Source organism: Sesamum indicum, linkage group LG1 (assembly GCF_026168435.1).
Source record: "Sesamum indicum cultivar Baizhima isolate 11 linkage group LG1, ASM2616843v1, whole genome shotgun sequence".
Classification (NCBI taxonomy): Eukaryota; Viridiplantae; Streptophyta; class Magnoliopsida; order Lamiales; family Pedaliaceae; genus Sesamum; species Sesamum indicum.
The window spans coordinates 10,335,216-10,360,090 of NC_142657.1; the positions used below are offsets into that span (position 1 = coordinate 10,335,216).

The 24,875-nt window shown below is 36.9% G+C and overlaps 1 protein-coding gene across 1 annotated transcript; it reads left to right on the forward strand.

Moving 5' to 3' along the window:
- Window positions 1-1,547: 1,547 nt before the first annotated feature.
- LOC105157338 (phospholipase D beta 1) lies at window positions 1,548-7,733 on the forward strand. Its single transcript, XM_011073740.3, has 10 exons — window positions 1,548-3,499; window positions 3,843-3,956; window positions 4,349-4,543; window positions 4,857-5,105; window positions 5,173-5,241; window positions 5,331-5,478; window positions 5,645-5,793; window positions 6,259-6,432; window positions 6,546-6,743; window positions 7,288-7,733. Exons 1-10 carry the CDS (start codon window positions 2,537-2,539, stop codon window positions 7,579-7,581), a joined length of 2,553 nt encoding a protein of 850 aa, XP_011072042.2. The 5' UTR covers window positions 1,548-2,536; the 3' UTR covers window positions 7,582-7,733.
- Window positions 7,734-24,875: the final 17,142 nt, after the last annotated feature.

Genomic DNA, 24,875 nt, shown 5'->3' on the forward strand with positions numbered 1-24,875 from the left:
GGGAAAGAAAAAGAAATTAAGGACTAAAACGTTCTTTGACTGAACTTATAAACTTGTCAAAAAATCTTATAAGATGTTCAAAATTTTGTAAGCTCAAATAAATTATTATTTTTTATTTAAAGAACTTATAAGATCTCAAAATAAAATATTTAATACGATTTTATAAGCTCCTCCATAAAAATAAAATCAATCAGTATTTTCTTATAATATCTTTTAACCGTTTTAATTTTAATATCTTAAGAGACAAAACACCCTTATTATTTATTATTATTCACTTTTACTCTTCATATAATTGGTATTTTGGGCCAAGTCGAAAAAAATATTACATTATTTAAAATTCTAACAATCTAGTAGTTCTTTTTGCTCATTATTACGATATAATGAGCTTATTATGATAAAACAACCTAATTGTTTCTAAATTTTAACATTTTATTTATTCAAGCAATTTAAAGTTTTATTTTTTAAAATAAAATTTAACATACTGCAACTCTTTAAAACATTTTATAAGTGTCAATGAGGCGTAACTTAATTGGTGAAGTTAATGTCCAGTATTGAGGGCATTAATTTATAGTCGTATTAGGTGTTGGTTGGTTATTTATACACATTTAATATTAATCATTGACGTATATTAATTATTGAAATTTATGATGTAATTGTAACCGACTAACTCAAAAAAACAAAAATCTTATAAATGATGTAAACTGTGCATGACTGTGCATGACAAAGCGAGGTTACGATGAATTCGTTACGATGCCGCCAAAGGGTGTAAACTGTGCATGACAAAGCGAGGTGGCGTGCTTTGTTATGAACGGAGGATTCGATTTTCTCCTTCTTGAGCCATTTCACTCCACTGTGCAAGGTGGACATACGTCGGTTGATCCCAAGCCATACTCGGATATGTGACCAAACGTAGTTGCTAAACGGGCACTCAAAGAAAAGGTGTTTGGCCGATTCCTTGGTGTTGATGCAAAGTGAACATAAGTCCTCCTCATGGAGGAACTCGAGTCTGTCCCGTGTAGCCAATCTGTTGCGCAGACCAAGCCACATGATGAACGAGTACTTCGGCGGGATGAAAGCCTTCCTCCGGAACATGGCAGTGAATTGCTCACTGACCCTTCTAAACATCTCTTGGATTGATGTCGAGTTACCAATAAATGTAGATTCCAAATAGCTGCTTTCCAAGGCTGCCTCGCAAGTTTTGGCCTGAAGTACTCATAGGCTTTCGACGTCTGGAGTCCCTTTAGGGTGGACCATCTCGTCAACTGCTCAATCGCTGCCTCAGAAGACCCAAATTCGGTGATCATCCTGTTGCGGATTTCGGCAAGCCGTTGAAGGAGTGGAGAATCCCCTTTCTTCGGTTGCCAGTCCCAGATTGATGCATCCTCTAATTTTTGACAAGTACTAATCTTGATGGGTTGAGATTTGAATAGCTTGAAAAAATGAGGGGACCAAAATATAATTATCAAAGAACTTGGGGCTAAAATACAACAACCAGATTTTAGCTTGTAGAGCGACGCCCCTCAACAACCTCTTCCTTAGTAGCCGGCAGACTTTTCTCGCTGCTGTCATTTTCTTGCCCGCGCTATCATTGTCTTCGCTGGCGAACAAACCGAGAAGGATTAGAACACAGAGAAAACGTATCGAATGGCGCTTCCGCCACTCGCTAGATTCTCTGCTCTGTGTGCTTACCCACCTGGTTGCTTCGCGGAATCTGCCTCCTACCTATCAAGAAAAATTACTTGCTTGAATATTTTTATATTTGTGGGCTGGCTGTAGAAACGTTTTCCTGTTTTTACATTGATGACAAGAGGGAAAAAGAAACTTTTGATTGGTCTTTATGGGTGTCTATTCTATTGGTGCCATCACTTCTTGAATATCCCACCAATTGGCTGGCTTGAAAAATTTAATGAGATCGCATTGCTGATATTTCTTACCAAGTCAACCCATCTCTTTTCATTGACTTCTAATCCCTCTTCCCCCGTCCTACTTTGTGTATTAAACCCAATTATTAAAGAAGAAATTTCTTGTGAAAGACTGCTAACCAGTTTCACAGTTCCATTTTTGTTTTTTTTTTATTTTAAAAGTCTGAGCTACAAGAATTGGAGTTTGTTTCTGGTTCAGATTGGTACCTGGGTAGTTTTGGGTTCCATTTCTCAAGTTTTTTTGAGAACTTCTGGATGGTCCTTTGGCTTCTTTGAAGAATTGTTTTTGATCCTTGATCTGTTCTTGTTTCTACTTTTCGTTTCGTTCTTTAGTTTCCAGCAGTTTGAGCATAAACTAGATACATTGTATTCTTTGTTTTTTCTCTTGTTGACTTTACTGTGATTATCAGAGAGCATTCTTTGTATAGTTATTGATATTACAGATTAATTTAGACATTGAATCTTGATACGTTTAATTACTGTTATTTGTCCGATCTGTTAGCTTTCCTGACCTTTCTGTGTGGTTCCCTCTTTGGTGCTAAATTATCCCGTTTCAAGATAAGAAAAAGTCTCTTTTTAAGATTTCTAGTGTGAGGTAACAAGGAAACAGGAAGATGGCTCACTTAACTTACTCTGATTCAATGTCTGGGGGCTCGCAGCACGGTCAAGGTGTGCAATTTGTGCCATTCAAGACTGCTGCAGGGTCACTCAGGGTGTTGTTGTTGCATGGAAATTTGGATATTTGGGTGAAGGCAGCCAGGAATCTTCCGAATATGGATTTATTCCACAAGAGTTTAGGTGATATGTTTGGGAGATTGTCTGGGAAGTTTATGAGTAAAGTGGAAGGAAACACGCCTACCAAGATAACAAGTGATCCTTATGTCACTATTACGGTGTCTGATGCCGTTGTTGGTAGGACTTTCGTGATAAGTAACAGTGAGAACCCTGTTTGGAACCAGCATTTTCACGTTCCAGTGGCTCATTATGGTGCCGAAGTGCATTTTGTGGTTAAAGACAGTGATATTGTGGGATCTCAGATTATGGGGGCTGTTGGAATCCCAGTCGAGCAACTAATCTCAGGTGCAAGAATTGAGGGTACTTATCCCATAATTGGTGCAAGTGGGAAGCAATGCAACCCAGGGGCTGAGTTGAGCCTTTCAATTCAATATATACCAATGGATAGGGTGCCCCTATATCACGGTGGGGTGGGAGGCGACCTTTCTTATCAAGGTGTACCTGGTACCTATTTCCCTCTCCGGAGAGGAGGAACAGTCACACTGTATCAAGACGCCCATGCCGACGATGATTTGCTTCCAAAATTGTGGCTGGCTAATGGCAGACTCTATCAACATGGACACTGTTGGCGTGATATTTATGATGCGATATCTCAGGCTCGTCGCCTAATTTATATCACAGGGTGGTCTGTTTACCACTTAGTTCAACTTGTCAGGGATGATCCTAATGTAACAAATAGTACATTAGGTGAGCTTTTGAAGGTGAAATCCCAGGAAGGTGTCCGGGTGCTGCTCCTAGTATGGGATGATCCTACTTCCACAAGCATATTGGGGTATAAGACTGTAAGAACCATCTTGCCATTCTTGTATGGTGTTTCATTGTTTTTTCCAATTAAAAAATTGATGAAAGTATGAGGGAATTTAGTTTCAATGGTCAATGAATTTGAGTTCAAATAAGAGCTAGCCACTTCAGTTTAGTTTGCCTCTAATTTTCACGGCTGCTAGGACCTAACGAAGGAAATCCCGAATATCAGTTGTGATCATAACTGCCTTCTCTTGTTTACTCGATATCTTTGCAATGTCACTTTTAGCTGCAAATGTCTTAATCAGCAGCTATAGCCTTTTCCCGGATGAACTATGGTGAAAATCTTTACCTGAACATTTTCCTACTTCATATAACATTCAGGAAGGCGTAATGAATACAAGTGACGAAGAAACACGGCGTTATTTCAAGCATTCATCTGTCCAGGTGCTGCTGTGTCCACGGAGTGCTAAGAAAGGTAGCTGGGCCAAAAAGCAGGTTGGCTTCATAACCTTCTCCTTAGAGAAAACCTGATAAAATAATTTCTTTCTGAAAAGGGTACCTCAATTTCACAACTTGAACGCCTCGATGTGCTTCAGAATGCTAATGAATCGTGGGAAATCAGAAGGGCATTTTTGAACTGTAAACATCACAGTTTGGAATATAATTATTGGTACTTTATGTTAGAAAAGTGATTCTACTGTCAAAAAAAATGACTATAAGGGGATCTAATTCCCTTGAAAAAGCTAGAAGGTGGATTCTTATATGTGTGCATCAGGATTTCATTTTACATGAGGATGTCTGTAGCCTGTCTACTTCTTCTTTCTTAATCTTCAATGTTATTTTCTTGGATTCAGTTAACAGTCACTTAATTGTTCCTTTGTCCTCAGGAAACTGGAACAATCTATACTCATCATCAGAAAAGTGTGATAGTAGATGCTGATGCAGGTAACTATAGGAGAAAGATCATAGCATTTGTTGGGGGCCTTGATCTGTGCAAGGGAAGATATGATACCCAAAAGCACCCAATTTTTAGAACATTGCAAACTGTTCACAAAGATGACTATCATAATCCCAATTTCACGGTAATTCTTTTATGAAGTTTTTTAGTTTGTTTTTCTGGCATATGATCTATTTCTCTCTCATGTGCATTGTTTTGTTATCATTTCTGTCACAATAAATAATAAGTTTGTCGCCAATAACATGTGACATCTAGAAGAATTCAATGACACGAGTAGTGGAGCGTTGTGAACCCATCATATTCTCAAAGAATGTAAGGACATTGATAATAAGCAGGAAAAGTGGAACTTTTCAAATGTAGGAAATAAACTCGATGCTGCCTTCTCTTTTTATCTTTCTATCTTTATCTCTTCTTGAATATATCTTCAACCGAATCAGGGGCCTGCTGTTGGTTGTCCACGAGAGCCATGGCATGATTTACACTGTAAAATTGATGGTCCAGCTGCATACGATGTCTTGACCAATTTCGAAGAGCGTTGGTTGAAGGCCTCAAAGCGCCACGGGCTTCAGAAAATGAAAGCTTCTTATGATGATTCCTTACTCAAGCTTGAAAGAATCGCTGATGTATTGGGGATAGCTGAGGCTGCCAACCAGACACAAGGTGATCCAGAGGGTTGGCATGTTCAGGTATGAAAGAAATCTTGTTCTAAAACTTTTGCTTCTATTTCGGGGCTAAATTTAATGCACAATGTAGGTTTTTCGTTCAATTGACTCAAACTCAGTTAAAGGCTTCCCCAAGGATCCAAAAGAAGCTCCAAACAGGGTAAATATCTATTTTTCCTCTTAGATCTTAAGACAGGTTTCAATACTCTGATCCTTGTGAAACTTAATAACTTCGCTGCATTATAACAGAACCTGGTATGTGGGAAGAACATACTGATTGACATGAGCATACATACTGCTTATGTGAAGGCTATCCGATCAGCTCAACATTTCATTTACATCGAGAACCAGTACTTCCTTGGGTCATCATTCAATTGGGCTAATTATAAGGACTTGGGTGAGGAGACTCAGATGTCTTTGGCACTGTAAAAGAGAGAATTGCAGTATCTAATAACTAGCTACTTTATTTAATCAATTAAAAAGAATAAGAATTACTTTGCTGTGGCTTTGAGGGGCACATTTTCATTTCTCCTCGACATAAGTAATGGCTTTCTTGTTGTCAGGTGCAAACAATTTAATCCCTATGGAAATTGCTCTCAAGGTTGCTAATAAAATCAGAGCAAGGGAAAGGTTTTCTGTTTACATTATCATTCCAATGTGGCCAGAGGGAGTTCCTACCAGTACTCCCACTCAGAGAATCCTGTTTTGGCAGGTAGATTTTACACCCTCTTTTAAGGATTGTACTTCCTCTATTCATTTCATGCAAGATAACGTCTGTATCAGCCCCCTTAGAAAGAAATAGTGATCAGGAAACAAAACTGCAAATTTTGCATATTACTTCCCTTAATCAAGACTGCTGCTGTTAATCCAAAACAATAAGAAAGCAACAAGAGCTATTACATCTTTGTGTGGCATTTTCTAGTTCATTAAGCATGCTCCTCTAAAGGTTCATAAAAACATTAACGTCGCAACTTCATGTAATGCTACGGTAAGTAGGAAACTGAGATATTTCTTGGGTCGCCATCTCATTAATCTGATCAATATTGTAGGATGTTTCTTCCCATTGGGGTAAGCAAGTAGCTTTTAGTAATCACAATGATGAAAAATTCAAATTCTTGCTTATGCTGCAGTATGCTTCTCTTCTTGTAAGCACTACTAAGATTCTGCATGTCTGCAGTATAATACAATGCAAATGATGTACGAGACTATCTACAAGGCTTTAGAAGAGATGGGGCTAGAGAAAGAGTATGAACCGCAGGATTATTTGAATTTCTTCTGCCTTGGGAATCGTGAGGCTGAAGACAGTGGCGGCAAGCCCATCACAAAAGGCTCGGATGGAAATACCCCACAAGTACTTTCTCTTGAACCTTAACTAGTTCTTATGATTTGACGTTCATATGCTCCATGTTGACCTTGCTTTTTCAACATGTTCTTAACTTTTGAATATGTGGTGTCACAATCCAGGCGCTCACTCGGAAAAACCGGCGGTTCATGATCTATGTTCACTCAAAGGGAATGATAGTGGATGATGAATATGTGATATTAGGCTCCGCTAACATCAACCAACGCTCTCTAGAAGGAACCAGAGACACTGAAATTGCTATGGGTGCATATCAGCCTCATTATACATGGACAAACAGACATGGAAATCCACATGGGCAGGTAAAGACTTACCATATTAGCTTTGACAAGTTGCTTCGATCTAATAACTAAGTAATGCTTACTTGACATTTTACATACTCGAACTGCTAACTCGGACAAAAATGAGTAGATAGTTCCCTCAGTTGTCAGAAATGCAAGTGACATGTCATAGTAAATTCCAAACATATTCTATATAGGTGTTATTTTCTGTTATTTTCCAATTAATGCATAGAGATGGAAAGAGATTATTCTGTGAATAATGCATCAAAACAGGCATCCTAGATAAAACTTTTCCCCTGTATTTATGTCTATGGTCGAGTTGATCTGGTCCTAATGCAGCTATACATCAAGTTGTAGACCTCATTTGAGGATGTATGGTGTTACATGTTACCCAAGTAGATATTGGAAAACGAACATACACAAAATATTTATAACTTGTACTCTTCTCGGAGATTGTCTTGGTTGCTGGGAGCTTAGTGTATTATGGATTTACTTGATATTCTCTACTGACGTCAACTGGAGGTAACTACATTCCATATCTAACGATGTGGTTTCTTGGCTGTAGATCTATGGATATAGAATGTCGCTTTGGGCAGAGCACACAGGCACTCTAGAGCAATGTTTTGAGCAACCAGAGAGTCTGGAGTGCATGAGACGTGTAAGATGGATGGGTGAGCAGAACTGGAAACAGTTTGCAGCAAATGAAGTAAGCGAAATGCGAGGCCACCTGCTCAAGTATCCAGTTGAAGTCGACAGAACGGGAAAGGTTAGGCCTCTTCCTGGCAGCGAGACATTTCCAGACATGGGCGGCAAGATAATCGGGACATTTACAGGCATTCAAGAGAATCTTACCATCTGATCACAGCAGATTTTGTCTGATGCCCATTTTCTAGTTCTTGGTGACTGGTTTTTTGTCCAAATTTTGATTTATGAATTGGTGATTGGGACTTTGTAAGATACTTTTATGTAGCACCTCTTGATGAATGGTAGTGTGATCATTTCAATGCCTCATATCTTTTGTTCCTTCTGTTAATTTCTTGATTTTTCTGCTGATTTAAATGTGTGATTCAAGAATACGCTTTTTGCAAACAAAAGCAAAGTTCGCTTCATGCTGACACATTCAAATGTGTGTAAAATATAAATAATTTATAAATGGGTTAAATATATTTTACACTCTAAAATATGCCGCTCTCATCAATTACCTCCCTAAATTAAAGAAACATTAACTTACCTCCCTATTTTTGTGATAATTCTTTAAATTAAATGAAGGATTAAATACAATTGCCATCCCTGAAATATTCAACCCACATCAATTATTTGATAAAGTATTAAAATCTTCAAAAAAAATTCCTGACGTTTAATTCTTGAGTTTTAAAAGTTCATTTTACCCTTATAAATATTGCTTTGTGAAAAAAATAAATAAAGAGATTTTTAAAATGTCAAAAAAATCATTCTTTATCAAACCTTTGCCTAATTCTAGTTTCACTTGTTCATCGAACTCTTTTTATTTTTATAATCCTACTGGCCATTTTATTTTACTTCACTTTTTTATTAAACCAAGTAATAGGTCAGGTTTTTTTTTTTTTTTTAAGGTTTTAATATTTTAAGGAGGTAATTGATGTGGGAGTGGATACTTTAGGGATGGTAATTATATTTAACCCTTAAAATAAAAATGGACAAAAATAACCTTGGTTGTTGATAATATGATATATTCACTTCAATAGATATAAATCAATTTGACTTCAAATTTATTCAATTATGATGTTAACTAGTACAAGATCCATGCCGAGGCACGGAAAATATTTTCAATTTTGATCTTGACTATAATAATAAATACTCAATAATGCATACTTATAAGGTTGAATAAAAATTATCTATATCTATACTAATATAAAATGAAAAGTCCTTCCACACTCACAAATGACTAACAATGACACCGTTACCCTAATTTTTTTATAAAGTCAAAAATGTCTTCATAATAAAATAACTAACTTATTCAAAAATGTCTTTATAAAGTATCGTGCAATTTACCTTCAATATGTCCAACATAGCATAAAACTATTATTAAAAGTGTGTGGCATTGAAACCAAAATTAAAGCTACTTTATCAAGAACAGAAAGCGTGCCAAAAAATACACGGAAAATCAACATAAATGCAGCTTACATCCCACCATAGTTTACTCATTGTATTGCACATTTGATTTTTTATTTGATTTCACTCTTCCAGAATAAGAACCAAACACATCCCTGTAATAAAACTAACCATGAAAAGAAAACACACAGCAATCCAATACACATCCCACCATTGCACAAAATATTCCACTATAAACTTTCTGCTTCCTTGCATACTCGTAAACTTAGTAACTTTAACTTGAAAAATAAATCTGGAGAATCTGAGTTGATCAAATGTCTGAAGCACAATTTCTTCACATCGCTCTCCATCTGTAATTTGCACTTGCTTATGATTATTTAAGTAAAACTAATAAAATAAATTGTACCATATATTAAAACCCAACATGCATGTGGAATTATGTTGCTCTTAAATCATTAATTACCTTATCAGAAATCTCAAGCAGAAATAACACACTTCAATTTATAAATTTTTCCACTTCCTTGTCAAAAATGATGAATTGGGCACTGATCCTGTTCGAAATCTTCGACCTGGGATGAGCAACCTCACTGCAGACGATCGACTCCGATCAGGACCAAGTTTGGGATTCCTGAGAATAAATAAGCAAGGTGAGCTCATCGGGCACGTCCCCGACAATGACCCTCCAACGCTCAAGTTAGGCTAATCGAGGAAAAAGTGTGCGATCCGGTAAGTAGCTCAAATGAATTCAGCATTAATTACTTCGAAATATGGCGTCAAGGGATATTTATAAGGCATAGTGGGGCACTGTTGCTGAGGCCACGTGGCCTCATCCCGCTAGCTTGCGTCTACAATCGGACGGCTGCAATTGTCTGGATCTTCGAGCGGGCGGTAGTATCCGGGTCAGGTACGCTCCGACCCGACCGGCAGAAAGGCGCGGATCCCGGGTGAAAGGACCGAAATACCCTTAATGAAGGGCATTTCGGGTATTTTCGCCGTATACCTAGCAGGCACCACCACTGAAAATCTTAAACTCAATTGTGAGCTTATATCTAGAACAAAAAATAGATAAATCTTATAAAATCCAAGAGCATTATAATTCTGGAATAATTGTGAAAACTCATCCATTTACACTATTTCTCCGCTCTAGCATATTAGGATTTGTCCCTATTTATTTTATATTAAATATTTATTATTTTCTTTACGCCAAGTCATAAAAGATATGTGTTTAAAATTTATTAATAAAAAATTACAATGATTAAGAAATCCTAAACGACAAGTTCGCCAGTTCACAGAAGATATGTATTTCTAATTAAATAACAAGTAGATGTATGAATTTTATAAAATTTTTAAATATAAAAATAAATTGACGATAAATAATCTAAAATTAAAGTTAAAGTAATAAATAAGTATAAAAATAGAAAATTGTGTTGAATATAAAGTTAATTAAACTTAAACTTGTTTACTAACTAATTACCTAAAATAAGAACTACTTTTTCGAATATAGAAATACATACTTTAAAATAAATAAGGAACATGTGCTTCAAAATAAAAATAAATAAGGTACATAATTACTAATAATAAATAAAAAATCATTTCATTTCATTAAGTCATAAAATAAAATTTAAAGAAGACTACTATAAAGCAAACATGTGTTTTAAGAATAAATACATAAGACTTATAGATAATTTAAATTTTAAAACAGAATTAGTATTTTAAATAATTCAAAGGTAGAATGAATGAAAAAAAGAGACGACAAATGAGAGGGATTCATCAGTTTTGAAATACCATGACAATATCTTTTATTGATACTTATTTTAATACAGTTTTTATTAAGTACAGAGAAAATTGTGAAGGTGGAAAGCGCATTTATCGTGCCAGTGTAGCGTAATTTGTACTGGAGAAATCTTCAGCTAAAGATATTACAAATTTCATATTATTATATATAATAAATAATAACTGAATATATGTTATTGATATTTCGAAACAAATGAATTTTTATCTGTGCATCGCAATTTGTGCTGGAGAAATTTTTGGCGAAAGATATTATAGTTTTGTATTATTAGATAAAATGAATAATAACTAAATTTATATTAATGATATTTCGAATCAAAGGAATTTTAATTTGTTGGATAAATACATATATTCTGGATAAACATGTTCTTTTATATACTTAGAAAAAATAGATTATATTATTAAAAAAAAACCTGATTATATAAAAAGAATGATTAAAAATGAACACTTTAAGGTTTCCTTGTATACATTATTCGTGTTTCTCAAATACTTAATAAAATCATTTACCTTGATAAATATAAGTGTACAAATATTTCAGTCGTCTAATATTATGGAACTCTTTGACGTCGGCTTTTTCATTGATGGCTTTACTTGATATCCTTTAGAAGAAGCAACAATGATTCCACCTGTTGTACTATTGCTGGTAATCCGTTTATATGTGTCAATTTCCAGTGCATTGCTACATATACATGTAATTTGTCGTTCTTTTCCTGCAAATCACAAAATCACACATAATCATTGATAAAATCACAAAATTCAAGGAATAAAAAAGTAATCTCATTAAATCATTAAATGGAAGAAAACTACCAGATAAAATTAAATTAATAATATGATGTGTTCGTATTCAATCAATAAAATAAAAAAACAGGAATAATAAGAGAATTCTCAATGCTAGGGTAGATTCACAACTCTATGATTTGTTTTTGTAATTCATTTCTGCAGGCACATTATTTATAATGATACAAACGTCTTATTTTTTAAATTATTTTAAATTCAAATGACAAAGTAGTTAAGATTTGATATATATATAATGACTTGTGTTTTATACTATATCACTTAACTTAAATCACTTAACTATCGAATATTATTGCTACACACAAAATATTATCACTATATGATAATAAAATATAAGTAACTTATTAACTTTTTTTCTCTCGGTAAAGATAAATTGCATTAAGAAAAAATCATAATGTACAGTCATATGACTGATATTGTATGCCATGAAATTTATCATAATCTATACAAGGCTATCGTACTAATTTTATTCGGCAACTCTACACTAAGTATATGTAATCTAATTTCGTCTAGAATAATCTTAGCCACTGCCGAAGGGTCTCGATCCAATTGCTGAAATTTTCTTCTATTGCGGTCCTGCCAAATGTGATATACTAGATATGCTAAAAGGTTGCGATAGGCGGCGTAACCACGTGCTTGCCCCTCCACTTTCGTGCAACAATCATCACATCAATCATCCATCCTCTGTTTGTCCATGAAAACAGGACCTCCCAGCATAAGATTCTAATACACTGTTTTGAGTAAGGGCACGAAAATAACAAATATTGGTGAGTCTCCAGTGTCCCCCTCGAGCAAAGAACACAATCCCTATTAAGATGTTGTAACCATGGACGATCCATAGTGGATAGTCGTTCATGTAGAGCTAGTCATAAGATAAACGAATTCCTGGAAATTTTGAATGGGCCCATAAGGAGTGAATACCAACCTACCTTCGGGCCTAAAGAACGAAAAATGTCATACACCCTCTGATTGGTGTACGGGCCTCCCCTCAGAGCGATCGAGTCTTGTGTGCCTTGTAGTGGAGGCAAAGTTTGGATGATGTCCAACATCATATTGTCCACCCGTGTTTGTGGTGAGAGGCAATGGCCAATGCCATACTCCATTGTTAATAACCTCTTTAAGGAGCACGTACGCCCATGTGCGGGTGTGATAGGGGTCATGTGGAAATATAGTCATTAAGATACTCATAGGATGCCAAGGATCCTGCCATATATATATTAATTCCCCATTGTCGATTTTATAATGGATATGAGGCAGTAGTATATGTCATAGTCCAAGCAATTTGGGCCAACCTCATGCCTCGGAATTAGCCTCAACTGTCCATATAGATTTTTCATGAAGTCTCATGGTGCAAATCAATGTTACCCATATAGAACCGCTGGATCTGCTTACTATTCTCCAGATATGTCTACTCATAAGAGTTCGATTGAGGGCTGCTACATCCATGATTCCCTGTCCTCCTTCTTCCATCGGCGACACACTTGATTCCCGGAAATCTTCGGATATCTAGAGGTTGATGCACCTTTCCACAGGAACTTGCGGAATCGTTTCTCTATCTCCTTAATAATTCCTTTTGGCAAAACAAATGCCATAGCCCAATAAATTTTTAGTGACATGAGTACTGATTTAATGAGTTGAATTCTAGCTGCAAATGATAACTGAATGGAAGCCCAACCCTGCAACCTCTTATCAATCTTAATAAGGAAAGGATTACAATCAGAGATGGAAAGCCGAGAAGCCATAAGTGGAAATCCGAGATATGTAACTGGCAATTCTCCCTCCTGAAAATCGAGGATGCTTAGAATTGCATGTTTAAGCGGCTGAGCGGCTTTAGAGAAAATAACCTGGTTTTTAGCAGCATTAGTATGAAGACCAGATAAAGCAGAAAAGTCGTCCAAACCTTCTTTAAATACCCGTATAGAGGACTCATCAACACGACAGAAGAGTAGCAAATCATCAGCAAATGATAGCTGGAAGAGCCCTGTCTGCTCACATTGCCAATGATAAACAAATCCGCCTTGAACCTCAATTTTCTGTTGGATCATAAGGCCAAGAATTTCCATAACCAACACAAATAGATAAGCAGACAAGGGATCTCCTTGTCTAAGCCCTCGAGCCCCCCGAAAGAATCCATGAATGCCACTGTTCAGTGCAATAGTAATAGTTGTGGTTGTAATGCATTCACGTATCCATCCAATGAAGAGTTCTAGAAATTTATATAGCCTTAGAACCGCAAACAGAAAATCCCACTCCACCATATCATAAGTTTTTCGTAAGTCAACCTTCAACGCACACCGAGGGGGCTTACATTGTTGGTTGTAACCTGAAAATAATTCCTGCTCGAGTAAGACATTGTCCCCAATACTACGTTTCGGGACAAAGGCATTTTGTGCAGGGCTAATTAATTTATCAAGCACCAACCGATTTCTCTTGACTAATATCTTAGAAATAATTTTGTAAAGCACATTACAGCATGATATAGGCCTGAAATCACAAACCGATAAGGGATTATATACCTTGGGGATGTGAGAAATAACCGTAGAGTTAATTTGCTTCAACAACCGACCGTGATGAAAGAACTCCAGTATTGCATTTGTGACCTCCCTACCAACGATAGGCCATGCAAGTTTATAAAATCCTGTCGAAAAACCATCAGGCCCCGGTGCCTTGCCCTCCTCAATGTCAAAGAAAACCTCTTAACTTCATATCCGGTGACTTGGGTTACAAGCATGTCCCCTTCTTCCTCCGTTAACACATGCGTGGCCCTTGACCTCAAATGTTCTAGGTTGAACTCCCTTTCTTGGCGAACACCACCTAATAAGGTCTCGACATAGTGCACAAATTCCGCAACAATATCCTCCTGTTCGTTGGTCGTGTTATCATCAGGCACTTTTATTTGGTAGATCCGTTTTGTTGCTCGTCGGGTGGCGACTTTGTGAAAGAAGATCCTCGAGCATTGGTCACCCTCCTTCAGCTATTGCATTTTAGCCCGTTGCCGGAGCATGCTTTGCTCTAACTTCACAGCTTTCATGAGCACAATTTTACAACAGTGCTCTAATAACAACAATGTCTCATCATGTCTGTCGTGAGCAAGGAGTTCCTGGGCTGTAGCGAGGAATTCCTTGGCTTGTTGTACATTGAGAGAAAAATCCCCTTTTTGTTGCCACATCAACCTAAAAATGGGCTTAAGAGCACGTAACTTTCTAGTAACCCCATACATACGAGTACCCTTGATTTCATGCATCCATACCGAGTTAACAACATCCAAAAATTGGGAAGATGATGCTAAGTAATTATCAAATCGGAAAGGACTTACATAATTTAGTCGAGAGCCACCTTGCAACAATAGCGGAGAGTGATCAGAAGTAGTAGGGGCAAGGCACCTATAATACGCATTCGGCCACTTGTGTAACACCACATTGGCTAATACTCTGTCAAGTCTTTTTCACAAGCTTCTACCATCTCTACTGCAATTATGCCAAGTAAATGTTTCTCCCTGCATAGGAAGTGTAATTAGACCCATCTCCATGACACATGATTGAAACTTCTCTATTGCCTGCGTGATATCTCCCGAGGCACCACAGACCTCACTCATATCAAGTACCACATTAAAATCTCCCATCACAAACCACGCTTCCTCAGCAATTTCTTCTGATAGGTCACACAAATCACGCCACAACGTTCTCCTACTACTCACATCATTCATCCCATACACAATAGTAATCAAGTTTTGAACATGCATCATACGGTTAGTAACTCGGCAATGAATTAATTAGTCACTAACATTAAGAATTTCAACACCCACATCAGTTTCATTCCAAGTAAGCCAATACGATTGCTAATGGTATTACAATCAGTAAATCAGTTCCATCCTGGGCATATATTATTTTGAATATTTGCAATATTATGAACTGCTACACGAGTTTCCAGAATACCAAGAAATAATAATATGTTTACCCGAATAAACTCCTTAACTGCCATTTGATGATCCCTACTGTTAGGTCCCCGTACATTCCATACACCTGCTGGTATCATGAGCACCCCGTAGAAGGGCTGCATCTATTAGGGCCCTCAGGTTGCGCAGCTGCACACATCTCATTATCAGTTAAAAGTGCAAAGGTATTATATAGAACTATCTCCTTACCCTTCCGACTTAGAGGTGACGTACTCCTCTCACCCCTTATTCTCGTCCTCCTTGTGATCCACCTACAGGGGAACACCTTATATCTTCTCTATCATTTAAAGCATTCCCACAGGAAGGAGGTAGTTCAACGTCATCAACCTCTTTCTCAATGACTTTTTCCTTCTGGGAACGTTGCACGAATATTTGAACATTTTGGGTCGATTTCTTGGTTGTTGGTCATGTTTTAGCATCATGACCTAAACTCATGCATGTACGGTACTTCAACGGTAACCATTCATACTCCACATCCACTTTACAAGGCGCCTCAGATCCATCCTCCGTTGGCATAAGTAATACCAAGTGTTTCGGTAATTTGGAGGACACATCAAGCATTACACATACCCGAGCGAAATCCAGTCTCGAACATGCGCGTGTGATAGCGTCCGGATATAAGGATTTGCCCACGCCACTAGCGACTGCACTAAGTCCCTCGCTAGTCCAAAACTTAATCGGTAGATGCCGCAGTCGAATCCACACTGGAATCTTCGTATGTTTATGCTTACGTAGGGCCACCCTCAATAACTTCCTCCATTGCCGCCAATGTGTGAAATTGAAAGAAGTAAAACCCATTAGATGTAGCAATAACATCTTTCACTATGCCATATAGATCGAACAAATTCATTAAGGTGATGAAAATACGATTTTTTACCCAGAAAGTAACCAACCGCAGTGTATTTCCATGGTCTTGAACCATCTCGTACCATATTGAACGTCGGACGAATTATCACTTCCTCATTTTGTGTGCACGGTTCAATAAATTTCAATGTCCGACGATTGGAATTGTTGAATGCATCAGCAAATTTATCCGTAAAAGACTCAGTTGTTTTCGAAGAGCGAAAGGGAACCGTATCGATAAATATCCCCGTATTTTGGTTGTCCATGCAAAGCTCAGAACTCCGGCCAAACTCCGATGAAATCACAGAAACCGGGGCTGTAAATTGCTGTTTTGGAGTAGCAATTCCCGACATATCAATCGGCCGAACATCAACAATTTCCATCGTCTCCGTCATGCCAAACTCATCGTTTATCTCTCCACGTCCATCCAGCAAACATGTCGGCTGATTTAGTGTACTGTCCAACAAGTTAACCATCGTTTTCGTCGACTTTTCGGCCCGAAATCCTTCATCAATACCTGCTGTATTTTTTACAGGAACCACACACAGATGCTGATATTTTGAGACAGATTCCGTTACCTGATTTTTCAATGGGTGATGCTGTACAATTTCCATGGTGATCCCTTGCCTTTCAGCCATCATCTCCAAGTTTTCAATCGCCTGCATCACATTCTGCATCATATCATCTGAATTCTGCTGCAGCAATCTCGCTTCAGAAGTCCGGACCATAGAACCCGATTGCCTCCTAGCCGGCTCAAGATTTTCAGAAGAAGTTCCTGTGGCTAATAATCTTCGACAAGCTTTTCGCAAACTTCTCGCTAGAGGGTGGGTGGCGACGGGATTAATAACCGGCGGCGCTGGGGTACGGCCAATCTTGGCCTCCCGTCTACGTTTTAAATCTTCTAACGCATCCATGGCTACATCATCTCCTTCACCAACAACCCGATGTGCAAGATGGAGGAATTCACGCATATTGAAATCCTTCACACGCCAAATTTCTCCGTCACGATTCAATTCTCCGGCAATAGTCTCCACTAGTTCACCGATCACCGTCTGAACCCCCTCCACCGTAACCGCTTTGCAACGTTCGCCTTCCTCTCGAATGGCCTCTCCTTACCATTCTCCATCTTCCACGTCATCATCTCCGCCATCCGTCCCTTCGCCGTCATCTCCACTACCGGTTAAAGAATTATTTTTGTGTGTATGGGAAGGTGTGAAAGTATGTGAGAGAGAGGAGGGAGTTTCCTGAGAGTCCATCTTTTAGCAGCAACAATGTTAGTAACTCATTAACTTTTTAAAATATTCCCGTGTCTTTTAGAAATTTATTCAAAAAAGTTACACATTTATTTAACTTAATTGGTTAGGAATACAATATAAAATTCAAACTTACTTTCATATCTTTTAATATTTTTTTATCATTATCATATTAATTTAAATTCATTATTTCACAGCTTAAATTATACACATTTTTGTATTTGTCGTGTATAGAGATTTTTCCTACTCCGTGTTTGATTAGAATTTTTTTTGTAAAAATATTAATATTTTTTATTCTTTATTTAGAAAAACTTGATAGATAATATTGATAAGATTCTTTTTGATAAATTCAATATTTTTTTAATTTTTTTATCCAAAACGTTGTTAGATAATATTGCTAAGATCTTTTTTGGATGAAATCTAATAGTTTTTTATATTTATCTAAAACATGTTTTAGCACCCCAAATGTCAAGTGAGATCATTTGCGGGTTAATGAAGTAATTTTTTTTTTTCAAGTAGTAACTTTATTTCACCCATTAACTAACCTTAGATCCAACATGTTAGTCCTATCAATTGGTGGGCAATACCTAGACCCAAACTCATTTTGATAGTTATATGTACAAACTCATCCCTAATATTTTTTATATTAGATCCAAACATGAATACATACCTACTGTAATAATTATTTTGTGTATGAGAAGAGCCTATACCCTAAAGAACCCTTGGATAAAATTTTCATAATCAAAAACTACATTTTTATTCATCAATTTAAACTTATTGAATTTATAAACTTTTGCTAAATTAATACAATTATTTATACACTCAAATTTGAAATAAATTATTTGGTATATAATTAATTAATATTAATTCAGTTTATAGGTTTAACGCAAATTATCTCCTGTGATATCAAAAAATGGATAAATTACTCCCCTATGAAAAAAAATACAAAATTACCTCCCCATATTTGTGAAAATAGAGCAATTTACCCCTCACGTAATTTCGTGTAGTGCACAAGCTTTTTATTTAATTTTTTATTTTTAATTTTTTATTTTTAAAAATCGAATCTAAGTTGAATCAAAGGTCCAAATTTAATTTATAAATCAACAACTTAGGTCGTTATTAATTCAAAATCAACCGTCTAGATTTACAATTGTAAATTTACCTAATATATTTTACATAAACATTGATTTAAAATACATTATATGTAATGAATTTATATATAATTATAATTATATATATAAATGTACATATACATATATATATATAGAGAGAGAGAGAGAGAGAAAACCGACGACGACTGCAAGTTAGTGAAGGGGTTTGGGTGCGGGAACGGTGAGGTGGGAGGTGGTATGAGCATGTAATGGGGAAAGGTGTGGGGGAGGGAGGCGTGGCAAGGGGGAGTTGGGGAAGGAGGTTTGGGTACAGCGATGGGAAGTGGAAGGGGTAGTGGTTTGGGCGAGGCGACAACGACGCAACTAGTTTTGAAGGGGCGAGGTGACTGGTTTAGCAAGGCCGGCAACTGTTTTTTTTTTTTTGGGAGGGGAGGGTGGAGGCGACGCCAAGGTGTGTGTTGGGAAAGGGGAGGGGGTGGCTATAGGCCTGGGAGTGGCATGGTGGCGCAGGCGTTCGTTGGCTAGGGTGAAGGGAGGCAATGAGCGTAGAGGTTGAGTAGTGGACTGAGGGGGCAAAGCGCGTGAGCAGTGGTTTTCGATGAGGGGGATGGGGTTGGATTTCTCTTTTTTTTAAAAAAAAAAAAAATATGTACATTATTAATTTTATTCATAAAAAAATTATGTCTAGTCGCAAGAGGGCCGAGTGTACTACACACGCCCCTCTAAGAGGGTAAACTTCTTAATTTTAAAAAACACAAAAGTAATTTAATTTTTTTTATTTCACAAGGGGGTATTTTGCAATTACCCATATTATAGGGAGATAGCTTATATTTTTTCCTTAATCTATATATATCGTAGTTGAATAAAATCTTCAAATGAATAGACATATTTAAATATGGAGGCTATTAAAATGAATATATAATATTATTAATAATAAAGAGTACTTTTGTTCATTCTCGTTTAATTTAAAAGATTAACTCAAAGAGAAAGGGTATGTAAAAGTTTAGTTAGTTTAGGGGGTTAATTGATGAGGATTACGTACTTTAGCAATGTAAAACCTATTTAACCCTTTACAAATTATGAAACCTTGTGACGGTGTAACTGATAGAAAATAACGAGGATATATTTAGAATATCAAATGAAAACATACCAATAGGGAACTAGTACTTTATAAATAGTACAAATTTATTTTTATTTTTTTCATTTGAAAAAAATGTAGGATAAGTTACAGTTATTTCTTTTAAAATTTGTCATAATTTTGAATAGTCCATTGTTATTTTAAAAATTACAATACTCCATCAAATAAAAAATAATTATATAGCCCCTAGACGGTGATGTGGGCATTACTACTTTACCATTTATGAAATTTATTAAAAAATAAAAATATGTATTCAAAAAAATATAAAAAAAAATTAAAAGTGGGTAAAATAAATAATCCATAGGGAATACTAGTACATAAGGGTACTTTAGAAAATGCTAAAAAATATATAAAATTATAATTCATCCAAAATGGAATTTTGGTTAGTTCACCAAAAAAAAATGATATATGAAAATCCAACGAAAGTAACGAAATGGTCTCGTTGTCAGAGGGTCATTAAAATGAGGATTGTATTTGTAATTTTTTTAAATAATAAGGAGTTATTTATAGTTATGCCAAATTTCAAAGAATGTGGTTGTAACTTACCTTAAAAAAAGATATAGAAATAAAATAACGATGAATTACTGAAAACGGTAAATAACTTACAATAACGCATCTCTATACATTGAACAATTCATCAATATGACGAACAACGATAAAAAATTACAATAACTCACATAAAATGATAAAAGTACCACATATCCCATAGAACTCAAATCCATGAAATCAAACTTGCTCATGGGACCTCAAACTTAATCATAACCATGTTAATGAATGGAGTGGATCAGCCAGGGAAGTGCGACAGAAGCGCAAAAAAAATACGATTAAAGCGTGCAATATCTCGATAAAGGGGTGTACCCTTGATCTTTTATGGGCATTCAGTATACAAATAAAATAAATCATGGCCATAGAATCACAAGAAAAACAAAGGGACGAAAATATAAATATAAACTACCCTCGTTGTTTTTCTCGTAGGGCTACAAGTGTTGATTCCTATCTCTGGATCCATTCACGGGTAGATCTCAAGGATGAGACTCTCTTAAATCGTCTACACTCCAACTACAAGGACGTGGCCTTCTCTTGCTGGTAAGAATGACCACGAAAGAGTGGAGATCAAAACAACCGCTATCAATTAATGTATTTTAATCTTCTTACCATTTTTCTTTGATCTCTAAGACCATAAGAAGAACTTTGAGATGGGGAGAAGAGAGAAAACACAGAGAGACGAATTTTATAAAATGTAGAGAATAGTGTGTATTCTGTGTGTGGCTACGGTTTTATGTACATATATATATGACCCAGTCATACATCATAGACAAGGAATCCTAACTCAAAACATCAAAAACCCTAACCATACACCCTATTGCATTAAATTTCCTAAAGAAAAATCAGCCAACACTCCCCAAAAACATCCTCCTTAGACTTAGCCAAGGTCTAACCAAAGCCTTAGGCTTGTATTTAATGGACCGAACTTAATTAATTAAGATTAAATCAAGCCCACCACTACAAAAAAGGCGGAATTTGACACGGCCAGACCAACCATTCCAAAACCCGTTCCATCTTCGAACGGGCTTTGGAACACTTCAGGAGCGAATATTGAAACATGACATCAGGTGCAATATTTTTTTTGGGTTAATAAATTCGGAATGGTCAAACCGTTGCAAGAAGAGTTCCAACACAACAATTACTAAACCCGTTCCAAAGTCCGTGCCAAAATAGTAACGAAGAAAGGTTGGAACACAGTTTGAAACATTATATTAGATTTAGGAATGGTCACAACCTAACTGTTCCTATAATTATTGCATTATATGCTAGATTATCCCGAGTTGATTGCCAGCCTATGTTATTGAGGATTGATCAACGTATTATGGGATAGGAAGGTATGGCTTTGTCTTATGCAAGACGTATCCAGATCATCAAATATGCCCTCACGGTATTGAGTGTATATTGGGCTTCAGCATTTATTCTGCCCAGGGGAGTTGTCCGTGAAATTGGGAAGCGAGTGAGAGCCTTTCTGTGGAAAGGTACGACGAACAGTGGTTATGCCAAGTAGCGTGGCGAGATGTATGTAGGCCAATTGAGGAAATAGTTCAGGGCTTACGTAACTTTGCTACCTTAAACTGAGGATTAATGTGCAAAAAGCTTTGTGATGTGATCCGGGGTAATAGGACGTCCATTTGGGTGGAATGGCTTAACCAGGGACGATTAAGAGAGACGTCCATTTGGATAGTATTAGACCATGGGGGTTCGTGGGGATGGAGGAAGCTCCTTCGATACCTCCTTATTGAGGTTGATGGTGGAATATCATATTGGAGATGGGTCTTCTGTCTATCTTTGGCAGGATCTGTGGCATGAGCTTGGCCTTTAATTCACCGATTTTCACGAGGGTCGCGTTTACTGGGTAGGCGTTCTGGAGAAACTCAGCCGCATTATTCAGGATGGGTAATGGCACCGGCCCATCAATCCGCGTTATGTTGAGTATTTGGAAATCCTACAGGCGCTACCTACAATCCATGGAGGGAATGATTCTATTATATGGCGTTATAAGTATTGTCTACCTATTGTAGTATCTATTTTTCGATATCTAGACCCCACCAAGACCTAAGGTAGGCTGGTCTTCACTACTTTTGGGTCCCTTTAAGATTCTGAGACATAACTTCATACTATGGCTCGTCATCCTGGAGAAGCTTTCCATGGCTAATAACCATGGCTCTCTTACCTTGGTAAATGTGTCTTATGTGTTGATGGAGCGACTGAAACCCACAATCATTTAATCTTCAGATGTAGTTACTCTCGCATGTGCTCACAAGCTATAAGACGATTAGTATGATTTGCCTGGCCTAACCGCACTTGGCCACTCGATATTGCTTCGGCAACAACTAAATGGAGGGGAAAATATGTCATTAACATGGCATATCGGACACTATTGACTTTTTGTGTGTATCATATCTGGCGAGAGCGCAATATGAGGCGATTTGAGCATTCCGAATGCACGGCAAACACACTTGCCTTGATTATTGTGGAGGATGTTAGTCAGAGGATACTTAGTGTTGATTTATCTCGCTTTGTTAGCTCTTGCGCGTTATACAGATTATGGCTATCCTTTGGCCTATCGAGGGAGAAACCATACATTGAGCACTATTGTACTGTACGACTATATTTTTTCTTAATGAAATTTAAATTTACCGAAAAAAAAAACTGTTGCAATATATTCCAAAAATGACAGTTTGAAAATCTATTTAAAAAATGAGGTACAATTTGGAAGGATTCTTGTACACTCTTAATCAAATATGCCAAAAATCGTTCGAAATTATGAGTTTATTTAAGAGGCTATATGTTTCTAAAACCGTCCAATACTTGGTGCAAATTAGAACGATTTTTTTTTATTTTTATTTTTTTTGTGTTACTGAGACCATTCCAAATGATATACAACATTTATATTTCAACGGTCTAGATGACCATTCCAAAAATATTTCAAGTTCCATACGAAAGTCTAAATTAACGGTTATTTTTTAACGGTTAGATATGTGTTCCTATACCCATTCCAAAGACCGTTCCAAATTTTTTTATATAAATGTATTCCTCTTTTTCCATTTAGTCTCACTATCTTCTTCTATTTTTTTTTATTTTCTCTCTAATTTCTCAATTTTTCTCGAACTTTTTTAATCTCTCACTATCCTACTAATATTTTTGTACTCTTTCGTGAATTTTATCTCAAATTTTCATTGATATTTAGAGTTATTTTGATCAGGTAACAACTTTAATTCTTTATTTGTCAATTGATTATATCTATTGTAATTTTGTTAATTAATTAAATTTAATGTTATAATAATATATATATATATATGTGTGTGTGTGTGTCTGTGTAGGACTAATCATCATGTTCAGACAGTTGAGGAGATGGATGTATGAAAAGAACCTTTCAAATAGGGTGAGTCTTACTCCGGAGTTTCAGGACGGTGTTGTTAGACTTATAGAATGGGTAAAATCTCAACATGCATATATGGATGGTGAGAAAATGAAGTGTTCTTTTTGAAAGTGCGAAAATGAAGTTTTCAAAATCACAGATCCTGTTTATGAAAGGTTGGCAGATCGGTTTCACGATGTATCTGGGCTGGCAGATCGGATTCACGATGTAGTGCATACTGCCGAAAAGAATATCACAGTTGAGGGTCATATTTCTCAGCATATATATGATCGAATATCGCATTGGGTTGATCATATATTGCTATACGACCACATCCTGCCCCAGGATTACTATAGTACGAAGAAATTGATAAGAGACTTAGGTTTACCCGTTGGGAAGATTGATGCGTGTAACAATGGTTGCATGTTGTACTGGAAGGACAACATTGATTTGGACTACTGCAAGTTTTGTGGAGAAGCTTGGTACAAGCCGACTAGGGAATAAAATCCTAATTACAAGAAGACGCCATATGCCATTCTTAGGTACTCGCTGATTGCCTCTCGCCTGCAAAGGATGTATGCTTCAGAAGTGACTGCCGAGCAAATGACATGGCATGTTCATCAGACGAAGGAGGGATCCATGGTAATGTTAGACTGGGTTTGTGTGTACGTTCATAGGTACTAGTGTTGGCCCGTTATACTTACCCCGTACAATCTCCCCCCGAAAATGTGCATGAGTTCTAAGTATATATTCCTGACGATGATGATCCCAAGTCTTACCAATCCAAGATGACTCATCGATGTTTACCTGGAGCTGTTAATCGAGGAGTTGCAGAATTTGTGACATGTGGGTGTACTGATGCGCGACAGTACGAAGAATGAGTCATTCCCAATGCACGCAACATTGATGTGGACTGTGAACGACCTACCCACTTATGGGATGGCATCTGGATAGAGTTTCGCTGGTGTTATGGGTCGTCCAGTTTGTATGGAAGACACATGTGCATTCTACCTGCAGAATGATAGGAAGGCATGCTACTTTGACTACCACAGACAATTCCTCCCCCCAAACCATCCGTACCGTCGGAACAAGAAAGCATTCACTAAGAATCGAGTAGAATGGAAGGTGTGCCGGCCAAGATTGACTGGAGAACAGGTCCGTGAATGGGTTGAAGAGTTTAGTCCTGCAGTTGAGATGTTGTTGTCACTCCCGGACGGGTACGGTACAAAGTATAAGTGGACCAAAAAAAACATCTTTTGGGAGTTTGA